The 25,652-nt window shown below is 39.9% G+C and overlaps 1 protein-coding gene across 3 annotated transcripts in view; it reads right to left on the bottom strand.

Annotated features, from left to right (window-relative positions):
- The window catches only part of adcy2b (adenylate cyclase 2b (brain)), a 60,596-nt gene that overhangs the window by 30,709 nt on the left and 4,235 nt on the right, over positions 1–25,652 (bottom strand). For 2 of the 3 annotated variants that reach the window (XM_075449175.1, XM_075449176.1), the window contains exons 2-8: positions 19,689–19,886; positions 13,263–13,424; positions 12,200–12,349; positions 5,536–5,684; positions 3,974–4,085; positions 2,765–2,892; positions 184–342 (exon numbers count right to left, since the gene is read on the bottom strand). In XM_075449175.1, the coding sequence (XP_075305290.1) occupies positions 184–342; positions 2,765–2,892; positions 3,974–4,085; positions 5,536–5,684; positions 12,200–12,349; positions 13,263–13,424; positions 19,689–19,886 (1,058 nt within the window). The remainder of the gene's footprint in view (positions 1–183; positions 343–2,764; positions 2,893–3,973; positions 4,086–5,535; positions 5,685–12,199; positions 12,350–13,262; positions 13,425–19,688; positions 19,887–25,652) is intronic. The other variant, XM_075449177.1, reaches the window with a different exon arrangement.

The raw sequence follows: 25,652 nt of genomic DNA, 5'->3' as shown, positions 1-25,652 counted from the left end.
GCCTTAAACTAAAGCTCCCACAGAGCTCTTTATTTTGTCCATGGTTCCTATGGTTGAAACTGCAGGGATCGAGGAAAGGACCCCTAAAAGACCCTGGTGCAGACTGTATATGAGCACTGCAATTATAGAGAAGTGGTACTTTGAAAGCGCTGCACTCTGAAGTATTTTGTATTAATATCTTACCCTGGCACTCCTCCTGCCTCCATGTGATTGGCTAGCGTTACGTCATGTGACCAGACATCATACTGCCACTTGCGGAGGCCAATAACACCACAGAGGACATTTCCAGAATGAACACCAACACGCATGTTGATATCTACTCCGGTGGCATCTCGGACCTTTCTGTGGAGAGAACAGAGTGAATGAGGGGAGCTGGAGAGGAAGTGTGCCTATCAGCCTCCTAGAGTTAAATACCAATTATAAAGTTTAGCACAAAAGGGTAGAGGCATCAGGGGCCTTATACACCAAGACGATAACTGGCTTTCAGGCAGGTCTGAAGCGGTGGTAAATGTTTGCCTGTCTTGTATTTCTAGTGTGTGCTGTCTGTTTAGCTCTACTGTCAGACTTTCGTTGACACCTTTTTCAGCCAGTCCAACATGTAGAATTGGTGAGAATGATCACTCTGATTGGCTGTTCAGCAAAGGGAATGAGTGCACGAGAAGGTCATCTGCAGCTATGACAGAAACCTAATAGGTAACCTGACAAACTCTCTGTTCATTTCATCTTCATTTCCCCCAATTATCAACATGATATTTGCAGTAGGGCTTGGTTAAAAAAACATCAACTAGACATTGAGCAAATAAATTTAAGCCCGTGGCTGGAAGAACCTGTACTGTCTGTAAAGTCTGGGAAAAGTTGGCAGAAGCAGCAACACTGCCAGCGGCACCATCATGTCTGAAGGCAGTATGTGGCAGCATTTTGAATATAAAAAGTATGCTGACAGAATAAACTTAGCAAACGCATAGCATATTGTACCTTACCAAAAAGTTTATTTTATTTATAATGGTAAGGTAATTTTTTATTTTTTTTATTTGGTCATTATAATACATAACAAAATATAAACATCCATCGATTTCTTTGATTATGTAATGACCAAAAGGGTCTAGGCTGAAGTAAAAAGAAACTTATTGTGCCTAGCCCTATTACACACGTTATATATGTCTCCAAGAAAACAAGACGAGCAAACACAACTGCAGCCGATATTTTACAGCTTTACAGAAAACATCTGAAACATGACAGAAGATTTAAAGCAAAACAATGTCCATCAATCATACTATAGTTTTATAATTTTCAATTAATAATGATTTATACCTTTTTTTTTAAATTTTCTACTGTTTTAGAACTTTTTAAGTTCTCATTTAGCTTATTCCACACACTAACACCTTGTATAGAAATACAAAACCTTTTTTATTCGTTCTAGTTTTAATCTTTTTAAATATACCTGTTCCTCTAAGTTTAGACCGACTCTCTCGCTGCTCAAAGAGCTCCTGGACTGGTGATGGGAGCATGTGATTATACGCCTTGTACATCACTACGGCAGTGTTCAATTTAACAAGATCAGGAAATTTTAGTGCGTTTTGGTTAATAAAAAGAGGATTTGTTGGTGTTATATAATTAACTTTATTAACATTTATCTATTTATTTATGTATTCTCTTATATTTAATGGATGAATAATGTACCTGACACCACCCACTTCAGCACTGGGGACCTACGTATTCACAGTTGTGGATTGTAGGTGCTGGCCACCAGCTGGAAGTTGTGTGTCCATGTGCTATTTTGACCAGACGAGGACCCACTTGGGCTCTTACTGCTGCTGCTGGATCGAATTGGTTTAAGAACCCTAACGCTTTTGTCAGCTTAGCTTCAACTGAAAGCAGGTGGAAGCGGCTAGGCTAGTTCTACTGGTGCGTTCGATTTGAACTTGGAAGTTGGAATTTATGACAATAAACCCCGACCCATAAAGTCGCATTTCTGATGTTGAGCGTCAGAGGACTCTCACCAGCCCCACGCTCAAAATCCGACATGGCTGCTCCATGTTGAAAAGTAGAGATAGTTGCAGTAATTAACTGTTTGCTATGAGTTTGGTTGCTCAATCAATTGCACATGTGGTACCATTCCAACCTTTATCGGTGAATAAAATGCTGCTGTATTGTTATGTGCAAAATAGATTCTAATGCAATAATATCAGCTTGCAATGAGAAAATTAGTTTCTTTACATCCAGCTGGAACACGGCTGAATCAGGTATGACATCATTCCCAGCTAAGAGCTTTAACTACCGATGCAAATGGAACGCAGAATACAAAAGGCTGTAAACACTTATCAAGACAAAACACGGTGTGCTTCATCCACAGTTCAAGTGCAGTTGGTTAGAAATTCCTTCAAAAACAACAGCAGTGAAATGCAGACTTCACCGTGTCAGCGGTGAACCACACCGGAAGGCATCTTTAACTTGATTATGGTAAAAGGCCAGTGCTTTCAAGCCAACATATTGGTCTGTTAAACTAACACGTTTGTCATGCATGAGTGAGAGATAGACAGCAAAGGAGGGAAGGGGGTAAAGCTAAACAACAATATTCATTTGTTTGAACGGTATGTTGGTTCAGTTTGGAGGCTTATCATATTGAATTCACATTGTGTTTACTCTAGTTTAAACAGAGCTGGAATCCATTCTGGCATTCCTTCTGCTCAATCTGTCTAACAGGCGTGTTTGTTTGTGTTTGTGTATGAGAGGGTGAAAGGCAGGGAGGGCTGTGGTATTTTACTTGATGGCCTCACACATATCCAGGCCCATCTTCACGCAGTTCCTGGCGTGGTGAGGCAACGACTCAGGCAGACCAGACACACAGTAATAACAGTCTCCCAGGATCTTGATTCGCATGCACTCGTTTTCCTTAAAGAGACAAAGAGGTAAAGAGCATCCATCAACAAACCTTTTATCCAATATCATTTCTCATATTTCATGTACTCCTAAAAAAAAGAAGCACATCCATCAAGCCCAACATCACATACCCACACACACACACACACACACACGCACACACACACGCACACACAACACATTAGCTCTTATTCCACATGTGGGATGAGTAACAGCTCATCGCTGGACTTGGTTTATGCAACGGCAGCTTCAGGAGGACAGAGTTATTGGACATAAAGCTCAGTGGGCTTGAGTCCACTGTTGAGACCCACATAGCTGAGCACCCATGAGACTGTGAGATATACTCTGAAAAGCCCACACACGCACAAAATACGGCAGGGAGGCTGACAGAGGAATAAGGAAGGAGGAAAAAAGATATTCTGACACAGTGTTTCATCTGATTGACAATAGAAGCCAGACATGGTTCTCTTGTCTTGGTTGTTTCATAATTAACCAAATGGAATGATGTGAACTGATCTAGACTTCAGATTAAATTAGCTGAGAACATTTTGTGAGAGCCAAGACTAATTGTTTAAGTCTAAAAAAAAAATCCATTATTATTCCATTAAATCTAAATGAATTCTTGATTAAAATACCATACTGGGCTTCCATTTGATTTATTGAGGCTTTCTAAATGAAGGGGAAATATGGCGAAAAATCCTATATAAGAGGTCAAGTTTTTCAAATTTAAACCTTAAAGCATAAGGTCACTTATGCCATTATCTTCTCTTTAAATTTTTTTTTATCTTTAATTGAAAAAGGACGTGATGGTGATGCAGCATTGAACTAGTTCATGATGAAATGTACTTCTTATACTTTCTCTGCCTCATCCAAACACTGTGTAGGGGTACCCTACACCATACACTGTAAAGTAAGTAAGCATTTAGTTCAAAACAAACACAAAGAAATCCAGAGTTGATTAACATTCATTGACTGGAAAAGAGAAAAAAGAAGCCATGTTTCATATCCTGTCACTCTATTTTCTGATAGTTTCAGCCTTAAACATACAACATCTAATATATGTAATCATGAAATTTGGCTCGTCTTGAGCTACCTTTGCTATCTGGTCAAATTTGCCAAAAAGTTCATTCAGCATGTGCACAAGTTCCCCTGGAGAGCAGTCACTGGCCAGCCTGGTGAAGCCCACAATGTCAGCATAGAGAATGCTGCAGAGAGGAGGGACAAAACACTTTTGATATCACATTTCTAAAAATGACATTTATTCATTAGTGTTGTGGCACACAAGGCAGATGGTTTTTCATTCTTTGAGGCAATTTTTTTAATGGATTGACAAAGATTTCCCTTTTATGTGTTGGTGACAAATCATCCAGATAAGTCTCTGGATTTCAACCAAATATTGAGCTCTATAGTGATTCTAGCCCACTTTAAGTTCACACTAACATCATTCATCCATCAGACAAGACTCCATTTAGATCTTTAGGCTGATACTCATTTTGCCACATCTTCATGGAGAAATCTAACTGGTCAGGAAAACTGTAGCTGCTTTAAGCAAAAAGGTTAGTCACACTAAATGGGATCAGACTTAGGTTTTATTCTTTTACAGTTTGTGTAGCACCGTCTATAGAAAAAAAAGTAACTGACTATTTTTGAGGGCAAATTCCCTTCTCTTTGAAAAGTACAATAAACTTCTGTGTTATGAGATACAATTCCACAGCATGACAGACTATATCCTCCACAACAACTTTACAGTTTACTATGTTGCATTAAAACAAACAACAATTTTTGGAAGAGGGTTACATTTTTGAAAATCGCAAAAAGTAGCCACGTTTCAGCTAAATATGTGAAAACTGGAAGCCAATTTATATGCATTGTGCTTTCGCCTGAGGCCATGGCATTTGACAAGACGGCTGAGCGCCCACAAATAAACACAATTTCCCAAAGAGTAGAACTGGCACGGCCTTCCACCACAGCAATTATTGAAAAACAGCCAGAAAATTGATAGTGAAGGCAGTCGCTGTTTGGCTCACTACGAACCACATAGCCACCTGTCCTTGGTTGTCTTTTATTTGTTCTGGAAAGATTGTCCTCCTCTCCCCTGTCGCCATGAGCTAGACCATGTGAGAATTTGTTATTAGTGGAGGGATAATAGGCAGTTCAACACGTGGACACTCAGCATTCACTCACACACAGCTGAGGCTGGTGTTGGACAGTGATGCTCTTTTAGTAAGCCGAGTTTTTGAGCTCTCCAAGCTATTACTACGCACCTTTGCAGCATAGAGAAGGATATCATTTAGAGCTGAGGAGAAAGGCTCATCTTTATTTGGTGACCTCAGAGTAAAATCAGGGTGGGTTCAATCAGAACTGAATTTCACCACGCCAATGAAAAGAAACAGAGTAAGAAGATGATATGTCGAGAAGATAGTGAAAGAGAAGATGAGGAGAGGAGAGGCAATGAAATAAAGGGACAAGGCAGGGAATGAACACAGAAATCCAAATTTAAGAGCAGGTAGAGAGGGTAGGGCAAAACAAGACGAGAAATGAGCGGTGATGAGGGGGAGGACAGTAAGGGCACAGGAGCTATCAAGCACTGAGATGAGAGCAGAAAATAATAACCTTTATTATGTGGAGGCACAGATAAAGGAGAGAGTACTTTACCTGACATTGGTGTGCCGTTGCACATAGAGGTTGTGAAAGTTGTTGGTGCTTTCAGTTCGACCAAAGTTTGGTCCCTGCAGTCTCTGGATGATTTCGGCTTTCATCACCCTGGCTATGTGAGCAGGCAGTAGAGACAGCAGTAGACGCTCCTATAGAGGATGGGATCAAAGCCGAGCAGTAAATGGATTAACATCTTAACAAGGAATAACATTTCTTGAGTCTTTTCTTGTGGAATAGCTCAGGTGGGGGCCATGTTATGCTGATATATGTCACGTTGGGTACGTGTGCGTGTGGAGTGGAGAAGGTAGGACCCGGATGCAGATATTTCCAAAACAAAAACTTGGTTTATTTTCCAGAAACAACAAAAAAAAGCACGGCTGAGTCGGTATACAAAAACCTAACTATGAGAAAACAAAACCTGACTAAACCTAAATGACTATGACAAAACAAGGACAGACTTGACTTCGCTTGGCTTGGCTTGACATGACATGACATGGCATGAGTTACTTGACATGGCCTGGAATCTGTGACGGTGAGGATCTGGCAAAGTGCATGAGGAGACCTGGGAACTAAATACTGAGGGAGGGATTGGTGAGTGAGTGAAGCTGATGGCAGGGGAAGAGAAACTAATGAAAACATGGCAAAAACTAAAGACTAAGCAGGAACTTAAAACTTAACAAAACTAATAGAAATGACAATTTACAAATACAATGTTATTTTGGAAGGCTACCTGAATATGATTGCATTCACGTGTGTGTCTTACCAACAAATAAATTAAAAAAATACACCTGTGTCATTTTACTGCCTATAGCTGTAGATATGAAGGGAGAGCCATTTCACTGAGAAGTTACTTTAACTGGCTAGCTTAATTGCTATCTCAAGTAGCAGTCCAAAGTATGACCAAAATGCATTCAGCCATGTAGCATCACTCTTTGTTCTAATTCTCCATCCATCCATCCATTTTCTATACCCGCTTAATCAGTCGTTTGGGTAGCGGGGGAGCTGGAGCCTATCCCAGCGGTCTTTTCTAATTCTATTTAAAATTTAAAAAAGGCTGTACTGGGCCAGTTCAATGCAAGACTTGCAATGAGTATAGTATAATAGTATCAGCTGTCTGTAGCCAAATTGCAGATGAGGAAAATCAAGTATGTAAGAATAAAAGCGGATGCGTGATTTATTTCAGGGCGCATCCATGTTTTCATTTGCACAGCTGCAAGAAAAGTATAATCTCCCCAGGCATGACTTTTTCAAATACTTGCAGATTCGGGATTTCATAAACAGGGAAACTACTCTTAATACTGATGCCACTACATCTGCAGTTGAACAACTACTCCTCCTTGGCCCAGCTAAAAAATCTATTACTCGCTTTTACAATGTCTTAAGCCAGACTGAAGCAATAAATGTACAGGATGTTATGCGGACGTGGCAGGGAGAACTTGGCGTAGATATTGATGAGGATAAATGGACTAAGATATGGACTCAAACAAAGAAAATATCTGTATGTAACTGTGCCAGATTGCTGCAATTCAAGATTGTGCACCGTTTGCAGATCTCTCCTAACAGAAGACATCAAATGGACCCTCAACTCTCACCTGTATGTTTAAAATGTAAAATTGCAGTGGGCACCTATACTCATTGTGTTTGGGCTTGTCCTAAAATTCAAGCATATTGGATGGATGTTTTGCAAGATCTGAAAAATATATTTGGTGTTGTGGTACACATGGACCCTCTTTCTTTAATCCTGGGTTACCCCAGTCAAGGTACTATTGTGGATACCAACTCTACCAGACTGTATAGTATCCTCACATATGCAGCAAGGAAGAACATCTTCTTGTCTTGGATAAGCGACAAACCCCCCACTATATCGAACTGGCACAAGATAATTATGGAATGTTTTCCTCTTGAGTACCTGACCTGTCTGCTTCACTCTTCAGAGGGACAGTTTATAGACATTTGGACCCCATATCTCCACTTTTCTAACTCTACGGTGGCTTCAATGCTCTCGAGTGTCGTCCTTGGCTCTTTACTTGCGTCTTGCCCATAATAATGTATTTACGACCTGGTCATTTCTATTATTTATTTTTATTATTATTTTATTTTTTTCTATAGGGAAGAGGCTTCCTTTTCACTGTATTGGTTGGGTAAAGGTGAAATGCAAATGTGTACTGTCTAGACCAGTGTTGTACTGAGTGATGTTATTGTTTTATTGTTGTGTTTATGTTAATGTATAAAAAGCACAATAAACATATTTGAGAAAAAAAAAGTATGTAAGAATAAAAGTGCTGTTTAAATATTTTTCTCTTTGGTGTGTGCTAGTGTGAGCTCTCAGGCTAGGTATTCTATGTGTTCTCATAAAGTTTGCATGGTTGTTGAAAGGGGTAGAACTGAGCTAAAAATATCAAAACCTATGGTTGGACTAAATTGAGTGGCAACCCTGGAATACTAATGAGTCATTCTGGACATTTTGAAAGTATGGTCTGAAGTGGGGAGAGAGGAAATCCCCTGGGTGTGGACTTGGGCTTTGTAACTTTGCAGACCTTTTACGTTCCCATAAAAGCTAAAAAACACAATGAACAAATGAAACATTCAAATATGACTATAGGTCCTCTTTAAAAAAAAAAAAAAAAGTTCTCCACTAATAAATTGCAAATAGTTCAAACAATTTTGCAGGATTTGCAAACTGAGATACGTAATTCAACAGCTTTCATATCATGTCATAGACCCCCAAAGCTTTACATGTGAAGTGTTTGATACGGAGTAATACATATTCCCTCCTCCTGTGTTCCGTTCTCTGCTATTATCTATTTTCACTGCTAATATTCAAGCACCTAAAAATAGCTCTGTTGTTACATCTCTTTAATGATGGCTTATCTGGGGTTAATTCATCAGGAAGTGCTGAAAGCCAGTGTCAAGCACAGAAGAGCAATGAGTGCCTACGACTCTGCACTTGGAAGTTTAATTTTCATCAGGTAATTGAGGTGAAAATGAAAAGACACACGATTTATTTTCCAGTTTAACCGTTGATTTCTCCTTCTGTTAAACTCCCTTTTAGAGGGAAGAAAAAGTCTAGTTGTTTTTAGTCAAATGTGGCAGTGAGACATACTGCACTCAGCAATTCTGATTAGTGTCAATGAAATAGGTGTCCATACTAAATCATCTGCAGTGGATTTCTCCCTGTATGATTTTATAGGATACATTATTTTTACACAAAAGTGACTATACAAAGAAGGCCATTGCTTTTTGACTAAGAGGCTGCCTGCTGCTGGTGATATTTTAGAAACATATGCTAAACTGGGAAGTTACGCCGTAGCTGCTCTGGAAATGTCATGATATTGTATAGTATGCTCAGTTTTGAGAAAATGGAAAACCAGAGATGCAAGATCCATCATCCACAGCTGTTGTGTAACCATGTGAGTTTTTGCTTTAATTTAGCACCAAACACATCAGATAGAGAGTTGTTTGCGGGTAATTTTGGAGTGCGTGTGCGAGAGTGTGGGCATGCGTGTGGGTGTATGTGGGTGCATGTTACAGAGTGAACAGCTGCCTGGGGGGGTGTGACTCATAAATGCGGCTCACAGTAAAGAGGGTCATTACATTGTTCGCACACCATGGGCTCATTTCCTAAAACACAGCAGCAAATTAAGTCCAGAGAGGGGTTCGGGGCGGAGGTGCACTAGAAATAGAAACACACACAATCCACTCTTATTTACTTATTCAGCACTGAAGCAGTTTGAACAGTCTGCTGTGGGCACTCAAAAGGAGCACAACAGCCTAAAGAGGTGTTATTAATCGTGCGTTTAATGAGCTAATGTGATCTGGATTCTGCTGTTGAATGACATCTGGCATGGTTAAGTTATGCACTGGTATTTGTGTGGATCTTCACCTAACATAACACACACAAACACACTGTTGGAGAGATGCCAAAGAGCATAATATGAAACAAATACATAGCTAGATATTTTCGTGTTAGACTGATTGCAGCACCAGTCAAAAGTTTGGACATAACTTTGCAGTAATTTTGAATGAATGCTGTAACTGTCATCTAAATCATTTGCATCATATGAAAAAAAAAAAAAGCTAAAATACATTGTTACTAATTCTTAATCCAGTCGGATGTTTTCGATGTTAACCAAAACTATGCATTTAAAACTAAAAAGTGTGCATTTCAGCAATGGGAAAGTATAAAGATTTTATATACTGTATATATAGTCATATAAGTAATTATAGTTAACCCATCAATTATTAGTATTATCTTATATGTCATTTCCCTGGTTGGAAACTATGCCTAATGTCAGGACAAAGACGCTAATGTCAAGCAAATGTCACAGCAAAATGTCACTTAAGACATGACTGACCTACCAACTTCTCTTCCCTGACATAAATGAGGAGTGAAATATTTAAATAATAAAACAGAAAATGTTTTGAATTGCATTCAGGCTAATATCAAGCATGTATGACAGAGATAATAAATAACAAGAAGGGGCTTTAGTCAAGCTTCCAGCTTTGGTAGGCTTTACTATTGCGCTTCGTGCTAATAGCTAATGTAAGGAACAACAATGCTTTCGTAATGTTTTGCTGGAACATTTAACAGTAACGAACTGTCAAAAAGCTCAGCGTGGACATATCAGCCCCTTAACAGAATGTGAGGGACTGCTAACCAATCACTCAGACAGGTGGTGAAGGATATTATCAACGCTGTTGATGGCAAGGTCAATACTAGCTAGTTAGCTAATAAAAAAAAGTCACTGTTACACATAGTGTTGGTGGTGTTAATATTGTACTTTACAACTTCATTTATTGAATTTGACCACACCGTTAAAATTCTGGCAAACGTACTTATTATACTAGTACTGGAAGTATCTGACATTAAAAATGGTTTATTTGTTACTATTTTAGTTTATAATCATTTCTAACATAAACTTACTAACATACTAACATTTGTTCACACGCACTTAAGGGTGACTTTTAGTAGTTCACACAGGGAAATAAATAGTTAGCAATATAACCGCATAACTAAAGTCAGAGAAACAGTTGACTACACGGCTAAAGCCACTTAGTTGTTTATCAAGTTTGGATTAAGGTAACTCATATTGTAGCTCTGAAATGTGTGTTTTGTGATTTTTGAGTTGTTTCTTTCCTCTAATGTTTCCAAAGCCAGTTTTTCTGCCCACAATTGACCCAGAAAAAGTTGGTCTTCGATGCATTCAGAGTCCCTTTAGTGGTGTAAAGAAATCAGCAGTGAATACCATCCACTCTGTCTCCGAACTGCACTGAGACACAACTAGGGTTGCCAACTCCCCGAAAAATAAATAAGGGACACCTCATTAGAAGGGTCGGCCGAAACCGATTGCCTTCACCCTTCCTGGCCTGGAAACAATTTTTTAACTATTTGACTCGAACCTGAATTGAATTAGATGCATATTTTTGAGTGACATGAACACATGGAAAACAAATTATTATCCAGCAATTCACTTTAATATAAAATAACAAATTAACTGAATAAAATAAGTATCTTTCTTAAAGGAGAAGTTATTTATTTATTTTTTTTACCTGTGTCTTTATTTCACCAATACTTTAAGACAATTGAATGAAAAAATGTTTTTCCCACTGTTTGAGTAAAGTACTATTGCACTGTTAGCTCATAGTTGCCGTGTTGTTGTTATTTTGTAGCAGAGTGGTGCAAAAAGTCTACATGTCTGTTCATCATTAAGTGGTTTCAGAGTTACATGGTTCTGTAAAAGCATTCAGAAAACAATACAGCAATGTACTGATATTAGAAAATGTAGTTTGTACTTTTAAAAGTAAGTTCTTCAGTACTTTAACTTGAGTAAAATTTTTAGCGACTTTTACTTGTAGTTGAGTAAGATTTGACCATGAGTATCAATACTTTGACTCAATTATTGGAGTTGAGTACTTTGTCTCCCACTGCTTAAAGTAGTGTTGGCGTCTGCGTAACTGCCATATATGCTGCTTTGTTGTCTTCCGCTATCTTCTCAGTAACTCCTCGACCAATGGGATGAGCGTATTCTCGTGTGTGAATATGCTGTCAGCTCATTGGTCACAGAGCAGGACAGGGCCTGGGAAAAATTTACCGTATATTTTCATATAAAGCCCCGTTATTCATTTCCATTGGCATGATACTGCCTATTTTTGGATTCTCACAGTAATACGGGACAAAGTGCGTCCCTTTTCAGTTCAATACGGGACGGATGCTTTTGTTTCTAAATACGGGACGATTCCGTTTTTCAAGGGACGGTTGGCAACCCTAGACACAACTCACATCGGACAGTGATACTGGCACTGGGTGCAGAGTCAGGGGATTACGAAAACATGAGAAAATATCAGTGTCTGAACCAAATGAAAGATCAGTCCATCCAACTGTTAAAACATTTCACTCATCACAGTGCTACATAAAAACTTTGGGAACCGTGAAAGTCAGTGCTAAATCTCACTGTATTCCATTCAGTAGTTGAGAGATGCAATATATTTCTTATTTCAGCCTGGACCTAAAAGCTAGCCAAGACAGATCAGGATTCAACATGACAGTGAATATTATTGTTATTTCTGAACTTTTGAAACAACTTTTAGGGTTCACTCGCCCCAAGCATTCTCAGCAATCATACGAGACAGTCATTATCTGAAACTTGGTTGCCGGACTCTGTACCTGTTGGTGTTTCTCAAACTCAAGTTTAATGGGGGACTTGATGCAGTTGCAGGTGTCTTGATAGGTCTGTTTGAGAGCCAGGTCCATCAGATGCTTGTGATACGCTCCGGCCAGGTTACCGCAGGTGAAGATGATCACATTGGCCAAGATCTGCCAAACACACCGCATAATGATACATACCAGTAAAGAGTACGGCATTAAAAAAAAGTGTCAAGCGGTAATCCCTATCTGGTTATCTTTGTACATGCAATTTACCCCTGATATGACATCCCACTTAAGCCTGTATTATTACCTCGTAAAACCACAGCAGAGCACACACTTCGGTCGCACTCTCCACATCTGTGTCAACCTCCGGCTCTTTAAAATGTGGACCAGCATATCAATAAGTTGTACCTGGACCTGTATCCAAGGATATTGAGTGCCTTTGAGCATGTTTTATTGTCAGAGTACTTTTCCACTGTGCATGTGTGTGAGACTGAAACGAGACACTATTGTGATTACAGTGTTATTAGTGTGTTTACTGTGATAGTTGATTATCATACGCAAAGGTGTATTAGTGTCACCGTCAGAAATGCATGTGATCCACAATCAATTTTACTTCATGCTTTATCTCATTTTGATAATTGCCATTTTTTTCATTGAGGTCCACAGATGTTATTTCCATCTTCTCAGCCCGTGGTGAGAGTTTCATTGTGTCACTGTATGAACAGTCCATTCAGTTAGAGCCAGTTTTTAAGAGTGGCTCCCGGAGTGCACAATAAGGCTGTTCATATTTCTCTGGAAGCCCTTTCTAAATGTGTTGTGTCATGATAGTACAGAATAGGGTTGCTATTTTACAACACAGACCTCGTTAAAAATGTTGCGTCATTTTTGTTGTGCATGGAGCAACCTTACCAATTCTGTTTTGAAAAACTAAGCCCCATGCTGCAGCTAACAATCATCTATGCATTCAGAGCTCAGCTGGCTGTCATCTCACATCTGCAGCACAACAGGAGGTTCTATAGAATGGGGATGGTTTATTGTGCTTCAGGATTTTTTCAGAGTGGACAGCTATTCAGCTTACCTGCCAGACCAGAGGTTCCAGCTCTTTAACAGAGGAGGTCAGACAGATGCTGAGAGTGACAGTGTGTGAGAGGCAGGTTATGCCACTGGCGATAATGGCCCATTTCATGGAGAAGGGCAGCATGGTGTAGACAACAAACACGATGAACAGGAAGAAGGACACCTGGAAAAACGGAAACAAAAATGTAAACAGAGGAAATTTATCCAAAATGAACCAGATCTAAGTTTAACAACTTTCAACATTGGTTAGATTCTGCAAAGTGCCCCTTAATGTTTTCCTCGTTCACCCAGAAACACATGGGATAATGTCAGCTTTGCTGGACCACTGCAATATCCGAGCATGTGAGTTTTCTGACAGTTCTCTATGAATGCTAAACCATATAAACTCAAATTCTGATTGGACTTAATCTTGTATAAATGCATGCAAAATTTTCAAAAAACCTTACTACTTGAGGTAAAATGGTGCACAAAAATGGTAAAATTCCACTCCAGACGTCCTTCTCAACAATATTTTCCCCTTAAGGCAAGAAATCCCCAAAAAGTTGAAAGCCAATGAGATATTTAATCTCTCCAGTGAATTCTGGGTTCACCTTGGCCTTCAGTCCAGCTTTACTTGCCCAGAAAAGATTCAAAGGAAGCCGCCCTGATGCATTTTAATCAGCCTCCCAAACTACTGCAGACGGCTCATTTCAACACAAAGGAGCAGAGGATCTGCTCTGAGCTCTGTTTGGATTTCCAAGCACCTCATGCTGTCTCTGGGGCCACTTGTGTTCAAAATTTAGTTCTTCAGTCATTACTCAGAGCTTGTGAGAGGGTGAGTTTGAATATAGATTAACTTACAAATCCAAAGGCTTTTCTTCTGGCTCAGCCAGAATAAATAGAAACAGAAGGGCTTCAACTGTAAGTCAATTCCATAATATCAAATCCATCTTTATGCAGGACAAATTGCACCTTAGTCCAAGTTGATTGTGAGCGGATTGTGAATTGATGGATAAGGTGACAGGCTCTATAGATGTAAGGCTCATAGCAGTTGTTCGAGAGAAGGCGGAAAACATTCATCACTGCATATTTTTGAAAAGCCAAAGTCGGTCTTACTTTAGAAGAAAAGAAAGGAAAAACAAGTGAGTTGGAACAGTTGCTTGGCTAATAATTCTGCACATCAGACGTTTGCATGATTGCATCATAAACGGCCAAAAACAAAGATTTTAATCTATCCAACATCGTTTCTTGTCTAAATACAGTGCGCCGCTGCGTGAGTTGCCATTTCTTCTGCAGCTGTACTAAGCCACTGAGAAAACCAGAAAACATCATGTTATTAAAAGAAAACATGTGTGAATGTCTTTCTTACTGATGCCTTCCATGCTAACCTCCTGCTGCATCCCTGTCCACTTCCCCTGCTGTCAGTCCACCCCTTCCTGTTTTGGTCGTGAGCGGCAGGATTGGGTCACCGCTTCAGCAGAGACGCATGATGAACTGTGACCTTCCTGCCTGCCTGCTTACTTCCTGTGTCTTTTAAAGTGGGTCTGCAAACAGGAATCGACTGACAGTGACAGCTTGGAGGAAATCATTTCCCTGACAATTGTCAGACCTCATTGTGTCGCTCAAGTCATGTTTCAACTTTAAATAGATGAGAATTGTACTACCTTTTTCTCCCGCCCCTCCAACATTTCTGACTGCGCTTACTCACTTTCAGAAAGCACAAGATGGTCAGAGCTCTTCACATGCTACTCACATCGATATTAGAGACAGTGACTGAACGGCTAAATCGAGCTTTAACAACAGGAGTCATGAGTTGAACATCTGATTTAAGTGATTGGTTGACCTAGTTCCTTCTAAAAGACGATGTGAACTCAGAAAACAGAGAGAGATGTTTTGTGTAGGCTCAGGACTTCTGTTGCTAGGGGAACCAACAACAGGAAGAATGCTGACGTCTGAGCACATGCGGTGTGAAGGTCCTGTGTATTTTTGCCATAACCTTAAACTCCTAACCCTGAACTTCTACCTCTTAAAAGCTGACAACCAAAGGGCATCTGGAGCGTGTAACCTCCAATCTGATTTGTGGGTGCGGAGAATTGAGACCGACATCCCAATTTTCGGTGCCTCACCTGTTTCTGTCTGCTGCACAGGCAGCCAGACACACTCCATGTCCTCGGCACTCCAGCCTGAATCCTAATACACCCTCAAACACTTTGAGACGGGAGCTGCAGACATCATCTCACCTTGGCTTCTCCAATTGCTTTTTTTCCTCTCTCCGTATTGTAGTGAGTGACCAGCCTTTCTCTTTTCCTCCAGAAAAGAGAGGCACGGGCTCACTTGCTTCCCAATGCAAACACACACAGACGCAGAGATACTCGTATCAGAAATGTGTCTCTTTACGCTCACTTAAGCATTTATGAGCCTCAGCAGCTTGACAGCATTTTTGGATGCCAGCTCTCACTTACGGTTTTGTTACCTTGCAAGTATGCCCTTAAACACCACAGGGGTAAGTGTGATTGTGTCTTGATTGTGGGTTACCAGGTGCGAGAGCTATGTTCAGTCTGCCCTCTGGCCTTCTGAGAAGTCAAATGTAGCCACAACAAATGGGGTAATGCGGCTGGGTGGTGGCAGACGTGGCTGTGCCGTGTGTGCACAGAAAGATGGGGAGCAGGTGAGCATGCTCAGGGTGGCGTGCAGGTTCAAAGGCAAAAGGCTGCAGAGACAACCAGTTTCTCTCAATGCCTCTCGCCCTCTTTCCTTCTCTTTTTTTTTTTTCAAATCAGGCCCTCACTGTTATTAGCTCAGTGTGCTCCATCAGACATGCTGTTCTCTCAGTAATCACAATCAATCCAACCCACAGAGAGCAGGCTGCAGTTCTACTGTTCTCCTTTTTGCTCTCATGTAAGTTTGTCTTTCCTTATCGGTTGCTTTCAGTCAATATTTCTTTCTGCCGTTTCCTTTTCGGTCTGTTCATTAACTGAAAACCGGACACAAACTGCATATCAACAATCAAATTAAACAAATGAGGCATGAAAATGCTTGATCATTGATTCATTGCGGAAAATAAAAATGAAATTGAAAAAAATAACAAACAGTTTGAGTAGTATATTTTAAGGTGAAATTAGAATCAGGTTTTGCATTCATTGAGATCGTCTGATATTTACAACACATATTTTTGAGTACGCTACTGGCTTATGCTCATTTTCATGAGTACATCTGGAGAAGACAGAACAAAAAATGTGTGAATTGCAGGGTTCAAGAAGAAAGCAAAAAAAAAAAAAAAAAAAAGAACACTGCCACCCACCTGCAGTTAAAGACTGGCAAACCAGAAGGCTGTTGGAAAAATATTTTCTTGACAGATAAAACCAAAATAGAACCTTTTGCCTTGTTAAAGAGTGTTAAGTGTCAAAAGGGCAGAAAAGCAAAAACTGCATTCCAGCTTTAGATCCTTATCGAATCTGTGAAACACAGCCTTGAGAATATAATGCTTTGGGTCTGTTTTGCTTCACTGATACGAGGTCAGTCTGCAATTATTGATTGAGTTCTGAATCAAACCAGGGATTTTAAAAGGAAAACTTCAAAACATTCATCCCTTTCAAGAGAAAGTGGTTCATGCCACAAGGCAAAGACTCTAAACACAAGTCACTGCACCAAAGAATGGTTGAAGAAGGATAATATTTGGAATAGCTGAGTCAAAATCTTGGCCTTAATCCAGTAAAAATGTCATGAAAGGACCTGAAGCGGAAATGTAAGGAAAGCCACCAACATCCCAGAGTTGAGGGGAATGCGTTCCATTTTCTCCGAGCTTATGTGAAGGTGTGATCAGTTGCTGGAAATATTCAGGGGCGCCACATTCTAAGATTTTTCCATTCCCAGATATGTGATAGCTGTTCATTTTTCTTAAAGAATAAAAGAACAGGTATAATGGTTTAATGGTCTAATTTGTTTGACCGGCTTCGTCTACGTTTAGTACTTTGTGTGAAAGCTATAAGATGCTTTAAGTTGCGTTTATGTAGGAAGACAGAACGTTTTAAAGGATTCACACATTGTAGCTAGATAGATGTATTAGTGGAAGAGTCATGGGAGCAGAACAGTGATTAATAATGCAGAATGATTTTTGCTCTCACAGGTGGCTGATGATATAAATATCTCCACCCCTGAGGAGGAGGAGATGGAATGAATGGAAGGTGAGAGGGGAGTGAGGAAATTTGGGCATAGTGGAGTTAGGCTAGGAGTGAGTGGGGCGCTGCTTTACAGGAAAAAAGGAGGCAGGTGGGGAAGTAGTGGAGAGAAACATGGTATTTGATGAATATAGGGAGACAGGGCGCCAGAGTGAGAGTGAGAGAGTCTGGCACTGAGAACTAATGTTCTGTCTGTTGATCTGCTCACCCCCAGATCTCACCAGGCCTCATTAACACGCAGAATTAATTCCGCACTCAGGAACACACAGTCACAAACACACACACACAAGCATGTATGCATATTCAAAGACACATAAATTCATGGAAAGATTTGTAAAAAATTCTTAAACTGAAAACGCATACGAGTCCCTAGGAACACTCACTAACATATCAAATTTACTAGGTTTGAGTTTTCTTTTTTTCACATATTAATTTGCTGTTTATTTCAACCAATCCATAGAATCGCCACCTTAACATGGTGGAGGGGTTTGAGTACTCCCATGATCCTGAGAGCTGTTTAAGCCCCCTTAAAGAAAATCCCCCCCCCCCACCTGTGTGCATACATGGGGATCTTCTTAACCCTGTGAGCAACCTGGCAGCCCTTCTGTCTTTTTTTGTATTATCACTAAATGATATTTGATGAAGTAACATTGCTAGAGAGTTGCAGCTGATGAAATACAATCGAGGAGGTTGTCATCTCAGCTCACAAGCTCAAGGACCAATTTTTGTCGATTAAGTTGCCATGGGGATAATCTTTAACAGCATGGACTCCTGTGTGTGCCATTGGACAATGGAGAACTTGACTGGCCACTGACAGGTGGAGCAGACCAAGCTGTCAGTTGAATCAATGGAACTTTTTCACAGCAGACATTTTGAGTTGTCACATTGGTTAAAGCAACAGGTGGAAACAACAACTCAATTCATTTAAGCATTTCAGACAGTCAAGGCAATGAATCAGCAGGTACAATAGATTTTCTCTCTCACAGCAGATATTTTGACTTGTCAAAAGAGCAGAAAAAGCACTGCAGCCATTTCTAGGATCAAAAATGATTGGATAATATTTAGAAGAGAAAGTTGTAATGAAGCTTGAATTGAGCAGCTTTCTTCACTGCCATGGTTTTCTGAGAAAAGTAGGCCCCTTTCAGACACACACTGCTTTCAATTATCATACTACAACTGAGTGGGTTGATGTCATGTCTGAATGTAACATTTTCTGACTAGGTCAAATTCAAGAAGGTATATGTGTATATATATAGAGAGAGATCAGTTTCCATGTGGCAAAAGTCTGAGCTGCTGTCACGCTAACAGACAGAGACACATCAACACAGTGTTATTTCGGCTTATGATCAGCTGCTTAGAGGAATCTGAGACATCACATGTCTGTGGTCTGTGGGAAGAAACTGGAGCACCTGAAGAAAAACCCACATGGGGACGGAGAGAACATGCAAACTCCACAAAAAAACGGAACAGCTGACCTACGTGAAATCTGATTTTTTGCAAATCAAATCAAAAACACATTTGGAGCTGCCTGAAATTTGATTCCAAATGGATATCTACAGACGTGTCTCAGGCTAGATGCTTAGATGCTAGAGCTTAATTGGGATTTCAAAGCGTCTTTTGTGACACTTGCAACATCAAACAGAGTAATATGTTCAGAGAACATAACCCAGCAGAGCTCTTAGATCCAAGGACTCAGGTCAGCTGGTCCAGTCCAGAGTCCAGACTAAACATGGAGAAGCAGCATTTAGCTGTTATGCTGCAAACAAGTGGAACAAACTGCCAGTGGAGATTAAACTTTCACCAAATGGAGACATTTTTAAATCCAGGTTAAAAACATTTCTCTTCTCATGTCTCTATGCATGAAATCTGCACGATATCTTTTAATTTATCTGGACTGTTGCTTGTTTTTAAATTCATTTGAATTATTTTATTTGTTTCTTTTTATATTCTTTTTATGTATTTTTAATGCTTCTTACACTCCCTGCTGCAATGCTTTTATTTTATGTGAAGCACTTTGAATTGTTTTGTACATGAAATGTGCTATACAAATAAATTTGACTTTGACTTTAATTTTGAAATCTAAAGCAATGGCAGAGCTGAAGGGAATCAATACTGTTTAATAGACAAGAGGGTGTTTTCTACACAGGTAATGCTGGAAATAAACTACTACTAATCTGAAAATGTATATAGATGCAGTCACGCTTGCTGACGCATCCAGATGCACACACAGACAAAAAAGAAATAAAAAAACTCAAATTAATCTACTGTACCTGGTCCCAAGGGCTCAGTGTTCCCCCAGAGAACATGAACAGGTAACCCATGGTGACCAGACAGGCCCATATCAGAAGAGAGAAGAGGCGCAGCATCCGCTTGAAGATAGACTCAATACAGACGAGGATGAAGATGGACAGGAAGAGGAAGAGAGCAGTGGAAACTGCTATCAGGAACGTCAAGTGGTCCTTTGTGTTCTGGAGGCAGACAGATACAGAAAGAATGATTGACTCCTACAGTTTTATTGTTTTTAGAGTTTGGTGAAGTTGAAGATTTAACACGGAACAAATGCATTAAGTGTGTTTTGATATACTAAAAAGGAAAACGTTTTAAACTAATTCCTCTTTTAAACAATTCTAGCATCTTTATTGTGTTGTCCATTGAGGACATTCAGTTTAAATAGTTTTTAGCACATAAACAAACAGATGAACAGACGCCGTACAGATCGGCAGGCAGACAGTCTGAGCCCAGAGAATGTGCTACACCATCACTTCTAAATTCACACAGTCAGAGTCAGCAGTTAAAATCTTTCACCCACACATACGCACTCTATCTCTTTACCTCAGACCTCACATCTCTCACCCTTCGTCTCAACAGAGACCGCGCGGCTCGAATTCACTTTGTCTTCTATGCTATTCAAGAAGATGTAAGCAACAGAGTCTCTCTATTCTAACAGCTCTGCCTGATGAAAATCCGCACTTCTTCCTCACAAGATAGTTCTTTAATCCTTTTGCCCTTCTCTGCCTTGTAAAATGTCTTTGGCCTATGGTAAGAAATGTCTTGTGGCTTGTAAAGTCTTGTTCCTTGAGTCAAATGCAAATGAGCCCCTACATCTGTTAAACCTATTCAACTGGCTCAGGAAAATGACTTAATATTTGTCAAAGGGATTCCTTAAACCTGTATTCCCATCCTTCTTGTGACCACGACTGCTTTTGAAGAAAAGTAACATTCTCGATATGTAGTTTTGCAAAAATCAAGAACCCTAGTTAGGTTAAGGTTATTTAAAATACCCATTAACTGAATGAGATTGCTCCAGCTTTGGTTCAACATTAATGCAACGACTACAAGATTCACCAGTTATATGAAAGACTTTTTAAATCCAGGTAGAATCTATTGAATTACTTGTTCTACAAACACGATAATCAACGAGCAAACAAAAAGCATCAGGAATTTTTTTAATGTTTGCCAATATAACCCTGTAAGATGTCGCATCACTGCTCAGTATTACAGTGAATTCATTTACTTGACCATGACCCAAAACAATAATAGAACATTTTTTTATATAATTCACTTGCCCAGACTGAACCAATGAGCTTCCTGAAATGCTGCACCTAGAAGTAACAACATTACAAATCCATCCATCCATCCATTAGCTACGCCTGCTTAATCCAAGTCAGGTTCACAGACATTACAAATACAATTAGAAAATTCTAGCCTTTAGATTGAGTTACAACCAGCTCAGTCTGAGTGCACTCGCATGACTGTTATTATACTCTAGTTTAGACTTAAAATAAATCTACTCTTGGAGGTAATATTTAACCTTTGTAAGGGTTCAAATTAAACTGCAGAATGTTGAATTTAACTCTAAATTGAGTTCATCCTAAAATCAGCTCGTGTGAAATGTCAGGACTCCACATCTTTCACAGTTCCTGCTGTTTGTCTTTATTTCATATCATCCATGGCAGGTGATGACACACTCTGTAAGCAAACTTCCATTAAACTAACCTACAATTCGTCATCTAAGTCATATCAAGCTTGACAGAACCAGTTGGGGCCAACACAAGAATTGTCGTCATCCCAGAAAACACACTTCACTCACACTGTCACAGCTCCTACATTTAAACCAATGTCTGTTAGCTGTGTGTACTACAAGCACAAAACTCTCACTCTGAATGCAGCATGATTGTTTCATCTGAAAATGACTATTCTGAACTCAAATCAGTTAACTACAGCTTACTTGTTGTCACTGAGCAAATCAGCACATCTTTAAAATTCCAGAGCAGCGAGATACATGCTAAGAATAATTGAGGAGCAGCTACTCATGAACTCCTGCTCAGATAAACATCATCCTGAATACTGACTCGGTGAACAAAATGGCTGAGGAGTTTTACAGAACAGTCTGTAGCTTTTTTTTCTTCCTACAATGTGTAAATCATGAAACAAAAGCTAAATCAAATAGCGTACAGATTTAGCACCAAGTGCGCTTTCAGTCTATACCCGAACACCCACGGAAAGCATTTTAAGTTATTCCAGTCGAGTCATGATTACGCTAACAAGTACAGAGGCTTAAATTAGCAAGCCACTGAGTGATTGCATGTCATTTTACAATAAAATGACGATTACTCTGGGCGTGGAAATGTCACCGAGGCTGCTAACAGAATGAAGAGATATCACAGACTTAGCTTTGAATTTGTTGATGATTTGACTGTTTATTGACTTGTGCTGTTTGTTGATGATAGCGGGAGCTGCTCTTATCCTGCAAATACAAGATAAGAGTATTTTACTGCGCATTTATGTAGCAGCTTGATGTAGAAAGGGTATTATGAGTCAGAGTCTGGAGAAGGGATCCCATGGGACCTCGCTGCTGACGCAAAGGCCGTCAAAAAGTCGGGCTGAGCCAAAGCTCGGATCCCAATGAGAATGGAAGTAAGACTGTGAACCAGCAGAAACACCTCGTCACAAGGACATTCCTTTAGCATCAAAACACATTTTGCAAAATGCTCACACACATGCATTGATACACAGCTGGGAGAGGGACGGAGCTGCTATTTCATTCACTGTAGCAGCATTTCACTTATTTGAAGTAGAAAAAAAAAGAAGCATCTGCACTGTGCACAATTCTGAATGTGGCCCATCTAATCCGCTTAAAACCCCTTTGAAACTTTTTAAAGCCATTTCCCTCAACATTTCACGGAGGGAGGGGGCTGTGTCTGTCTGCCATATTGTACTGCATTGTAACCCAGAACAATCATTCTCCTTTTTTAACTCAGCCTGGTTCAGCCGGCTATTATGGTGAGAGGAAAAGGAAGGACAGGGACATAGAACAGCAGCACAAAGAGCCGCAGAGATGCAGTAAGCTAAGTATTCAGCAGAAATAGGACAAATCACACCAAAGTTACAATTTCAGAAACTGAGGAGAAGGGAACAGTTGATGCAGAACGAAGTCATGAAACCACGGCAGTGTATGCACTTTCCATATTTGGTGCCTGTTGAATATTAATACTGCCTGATGAAGCAGCGCTGGTGACATATTTCCTCAATCTGCTCTAAGCCTCGTTCTCAAATTCATCATTAATGAATAACCCTTTCCACTGGGTCTCCGTGTGCAGCAAAGAGAACTGTAAACATATTATGTCAGGAAAGGTCAGTCTGATCAGACTGTGAGTCATTGACACGACCCAAGATCCGTGGATTCCTCTGCTTAAAGCAGCAACTCCTTCCCAATCCCAAGAGGGTAATTGCACTTTTCTGACTGAGGGTCTCAGCCTCAGACGTGGAGTTGTTAATTCTCATCATGGCTGCTTCACATTCAGCTGCAAATCACTCCAGTACCTGCTGGAAGTCTCCATTCAATGAAACCCATAAGACCGCATATTCTACAAATACCGATGATGCAATCCTAAAACAACCAAACCACATACCACCAGAGCCTCGTGGCACCTCCTTCAATTGGTGGGTCAACAGGAGGGTGGATCCATGTTGCTCGTTGGTGCTCCTCCTTCAGCCAAACCCTGTGGGCAAAGGTCCAGCGCCAGGCATTCATCTACAACCCTAACAGTGGCCATAGCCTGATGAATGATTATCCCATAGCTCTAATATTTGGCTTTTCTCTTTTAAATGTCTCTTTGACTGTGAAAATACTGCACTTCCGAATAAGGCATTAAACATACTATAAATATTAACCTTAACTACCTGTAGGTATGTTCTTTTAAAAGAATATTTGTTATAGTAATTCAACAGTAGGGAATACTTTCATTTCATATTTTAGGTGATTTTGTTATTTCGGGTGTATTATGCACTTCCCTAAGAGGGCTTCAGGATGACAGCTTAAGGGAAAGATCATTTCACCAGCAGAATTTCAAAGGTTCCCAGAAATAAAATGATAAAACACTGTAAACATGAAAAAAGGCCCTGGGTACAATGAGGATATGGGATGTTACTGAATTTCAGCTGAGGAATTTACAGGAGATTAGATAAACACAGCATATTGGCTTAAAGGCTCAAAGGGCTGACTAGGACTAAATTTCACCAAAGCTCATTGTAGTGCTCAGCCTGTGAAAAAAAAAAAGGTGGAGCTTTTTAAGATGTGTTAGAATATATAGATATATGTTTATCTTGTGTGAATTCCTAATTACAATATGACTTACCTAACAAACAGAGATTTTAAGTTTAAAAGTACAATTAGACAAGTTGAAGCATGCATACTGAGATGTAACTGAATGAGCTTTAACCTGTAAATAACAACGATAACAAAACCAGCTTAATTGTTTAATCACCTGCTCTTTGTCAATAAGGACAATCTAAAAGTGAAATTAAATTATGGACTAAATAAACAAACACATTCATGATTTTACTTGAAAATAAAAAACGATTGGAAGACTTAAATTAGCCCTGTGATGGTCTGGCAACCCGTCTAGAGTATACCCCACCTCTCGCCCAATGACAGCTGGGAGAGGCTCCAGCCCCCCCTCAACCAGAGTTGGATTAAGCATCCAGGTGTAGAAAATGGATGGATGGACTTAAAGTATGAAAATGGAATGGTGGAAAAAGTAAATTGTAACCTTTATTTGGTGCAACTCTGTTTATCATAACATTTATACACAATTAGTTTCCTTCCTCCTTTTCACATTATATACTTTTTTTTCTAAGGCTACAGATTGAGGAAAGGAATAAAACTACACACAATGAATACTCTCAAAGTATCAAAACACTCAATCCACGTACAAGTGCACGCAGCCGGTATTCTTTAACTCTGCTGAAAACTGTTAACATTCAATAAGTCACCGATATTCAATAAATGGACCCAGCCACCGTAACTTCATCCATTTGTTTGCTGACCTAAGTTCAGCAATTTGCCTTGAACCATTTATTTATGTATTTTTTCAAACCGTGAGCTGTCGATCTTACTGAGAACTGCCCAGTCCTGTTGGATAGTGAAAACGAGCGACTCATCATGCAAATTTACTGAAGCTCATTGAGAAATTAATCCAGAAAGCATTCACTGAGGTCACCGTGAGCTGAGAAGTTACTTTCCCACACATTTGTATGTCCTTGCTGTTCATTTGACAGAATGCAGGTTTATACTGTATACATCTTTTTTATTTTTAATACAATCAGTGTTTGAAGCGAGCGGTCAGGAGTTCTGTACAGTTGTGATGTCACAACTATTCGCTGGGACCCGATTCTCATGATTGACCCTATCCGTTTTCATCAAGGTGTCCGTGGCATCAGCAGGTAAAGCACAACCCTCTTCCTAAAAAGGGACGGAGGTGGCAGCAGCTTATCTTATCTTAAAGCTACAGGCAACAGGGAACAGGGGTAAAACCTGAGCTATCACAGGCACGACTAAATGAACAGTCCATGTGGTATTTTGAGCCGAAACTTGAAAAGTCTGATATTGGGGACATGTAAGATCAACCTTCACTTGTAAACATGGGTTACAGTATGGGACCTTTGATCAAATACACAGTACGTTGATCCATACGTGTTGTTTTTGATGCACTTTAGTTTGCAACACTTAGGGATTTTTTCCTCGATGTGGATATTAAAATTCTTGTATTGTAGGTGCAGTGGGAGATCACTCCTTCTCTGTGGCGATGCAGCTCCGACCACGCCCAGTCGGTGATATCATGACATCTATTCCATCCAGTTCATTCACCCTTCTTCCCCGCCAGTAACAGCTGGTGATCCATCACCACAGAAACAGACTTCTCTCACTGCGCTGCATCTATCAAACTGTCAAC

The sequence above is a fragment of the Odontesthes bonariensis genome, chromosome 18 (assembly GCF_027942865.1).
Source record: "Odontesthes bonariensis isolate fOdoBon6 chromosome 18, fOdoBon6.hap1, whole genome shotgun sequence".
NCBI classification, from domain to species: Eukaryota; Metazoa; Chordata; class Actinopteri; order Atheriniformes; family Atherinopsidae; genus Odontesthes; species Odontesthes bonariensis.
This window is presented reverse-complemented; position numbering and strand designations above follow the sequence as displayed.